Source organism: Sinocyclocheilus rhinocerous, unplaced genomic scaffold (assembly GCF_001515625.1).
Source record: "Sinocyclocheilus rhinocerous isolate Xijiao unplaced genomic scaffold, SAMN03320098_v1.1 scaffold1808, whole genome shotgun sequence".
In the NCBI taxonomy this organism is placed as follows: Eukaryota; Metazoa; Chordata; class Actinopteri; order Cypriniformes; family Cyprinidae; genus Sinocyclocheilus; species Sinocyclocheilus rhinocerous.
In genome coordinates, this window is record NW_015661912.1 from 302733 (window position 1) to 305365 (window position 2633).

The 2633-nt window shown below is 35.5% G+C and overlaps 1 protein-coding gene across 2 annotated transcripts in view; it reads left to right on the forward strand.

Moving 5' to 3' along the window:
* The window catches only part of gramd2b (GRAM domain containing 2B), a 14117-nt gene extending 13121 nt beyond the window's left edge, over positions 1-996 (forward strand). For both annotated transcript variants that reach the window (XM_016536575.1, XM_016536574.1), the window contains one exon: positions 640-996. In XM_016536575.1, the coding sequence (XP_016392061.1) occupies positions 640-687 (48 nt within the window). In that variant the 3' untranslated portion in view covers positions 688-996. The remainder of the gene's footprint in view (positions 1-639) is intronic.
* Positions 997-2633: the final 1637 nt, after the last annotated feature.

The following is a 2633-nucleotide window of genomic DNA, read 5'->3' on the forward strand; positions in this document are numbered from 1 at the left end:
AGAAATGTAGCACTGCATCAGTGTCTCAGCAATGGATGCTCTGCAATGAATGGGTGCCGTCAGAATGAGAGTCCAAACAGCTGATAAAAACATCACAATAATCCACAAGTAATCCAATCACAAGTAAAATGGAGAAGACAAAAGTGTTCAAGTTTAGAGCTGTTTAAACGCTGCTTGATCTGTGCAGATTTCTCTCCTGATTCAGACCAGAACACTTTTTCACTGGAGGAAGCATTATTATGGATTATGGACTCTATGTATTTGAGTTAAAAACGTCTTAATGCTGGATTAGTTTCAGTTTTTGTCTTCTCCAGATGTTAACTGATGGACTGGAGTGCTGTGGATTACTTGTGGATTATTGTGATGTTTTTATCAGCTGTTTGGACTCTCATTCTGACGGCACCCATTCACTTGCAGTGAGACACTGATGCAATGCTACATTTCTACAAACCTGATGAAGAAACAAACTCATCCTGATCTCGGATGAACTGAGAGTGAGCACATTTACAGCACATTTACATCTTTTGGGTGAACTCTTCCTATAAGCGTTGTGAAGATAAAATCACAGTTGGTTTAAAGATGATCATCCACGGTGATCACTGAGGAGCTCTTCTGAACAACACAATCATGCTTTTCCAGATTCACAGAAACCTGCAGAGACTGCTGGAGACCGTGTCTGAGGTCTGAATGAAGGGCGTACGGGCCGTTAAGGTACTTCTCTCAGAGGAAAAGACATGGAAATGAAAGCCAATGTCATGATTTGTCATGAAAATTTAAGTACTGTGAAAAAAAAATCATCATCATAAGTAGAACTAGTTATCATTGGCTGTTTCATACAAACATTAGAAGCCAAGCATGAGATACACATTAGCTGAGCCAGTGTTTTTGACTGAACTGTTTAAATAAATGTAAATAGCCTGATATTTGACTTTGTATGAACAGACTGAACAGACCGAATCTCATTAGATATACAATTAAGATACAAAAAAAAAAAAAACTGTGTGTAATTGTCATTTGGATTGAATAAAGTGTGTAGTCTCTGAACATTAAGCTTTGATGTGATTTCATGTCGGGCATCATAACGGCTCAGGAAAGTTTTGCGATGCTTGTCGTCGTGGACCGAACCGGACCTGATGATTGTGTGTGTGATTATCGTGATTTAATGACGTTGCATTTAACTCATGCACACACACAAACGCTGGCACAAATGTGCTGAAAATGCTCTCACTGTCAGGTCGTGTTTGAGTGTGTTTCTTCATCAGGTTTGTAGAAATGTAGCATTGCATCAGTGTCTCACTGCAAGTGAATGGGTGCCGTCAGAATGAGAGTCCAAACAGCTGATAAAAACCCTTTTCTCTGCACGAAACAGGATAGTGAGGGAGGCGTGTGGAACTAATATGAAGAAAAACAGAGCATGATGATCATATGAGAAAAGACAAAGCGGTTTTCCTGATCCCGTGTGCTCTGAAATACAATGTTCTTCTTCTTCTGAGGAGGTGGTTTGCGAAGGATCTCTTTCAGCTCGGCATTGTAAAGAGAAGAGTGAGATTGTGAAAGAGCGTGTTGTGTTATATGCTAATGTGACTGAATGTCATCGCTCCTCTCCACAGAAAACCATTGTTTCTCTCTGAACTGGAATGAGGACGAGTGCTGGGGGGGTTTGAGCTCTTAAACATTACGCAGAGGATGGAAATACTTCATATCGTTGACTGTACAGTTCACTTGTTTGTTTGTTTTTTACCCAATATCATGATTTTAGGTTTAAATGTGTATTGATGGAAAAGTTTTTAGCTGCTTTTAAATCACTTTTTTGCATTAAAAATTATTTTTCAATAGAACAAATATTCTTTTGAGCTCATAAAACTGCGTAGTTTAGTTAAGAAATAGACTACGCACTATTTTAGATTGTCTATACTGTGGCAGGGTTATTATAATGAACTAAAAGTAAAGTTAAAACCATTTCGTTACTTGAAATAACTTAAATGTTAACTGAAACAAAAAAAATATTTTTAATTTTTTCACTTTTTCACTTTAATTCAGTTTAACTTGATGTGCTAAAATAACTGAAACTAAAATTTAAATACAAATTTATAATAACTACTATATAAAGTACTAAAAATGACAAAAACATGTAAGGAAATTACTAAGATTACCTTAAATTAAAATGTAAAAAAAATAAAAACTGATTCAAAAAGTATAATAGTATCTCAATGGTACTAAAATAACACTGTTACTGCAGCAGGATAGTGTTACAAATGCTTATATGTCAAAGAAACATAATTACGAGTAAAATATTAAATAAGCGTTTCATTTATTAACATTAGTTAACATGAATTAATACTGAACAATAATTCTACAGCATTTATTAGTCTTAGTTAATGATAATTTCAACATTTACTAATGACTACATTTTTAAATTAAAAACTGTATTTGTTACCAACATGAACGATTGTACAGATATTATTAAATGTTATACGACATATATTGTTCACTGTTAGTTAATGCATTAACGCGTCTGTGTTTCTGCGCGCAATTACGCGCCTCTCGTGACGCACGCGAAAACATGAATGAAAACATCAGGAATCAACTGATCTGATTCTGATTGTGTGTGTGTGTGTGTGTGTGTGTGTGTG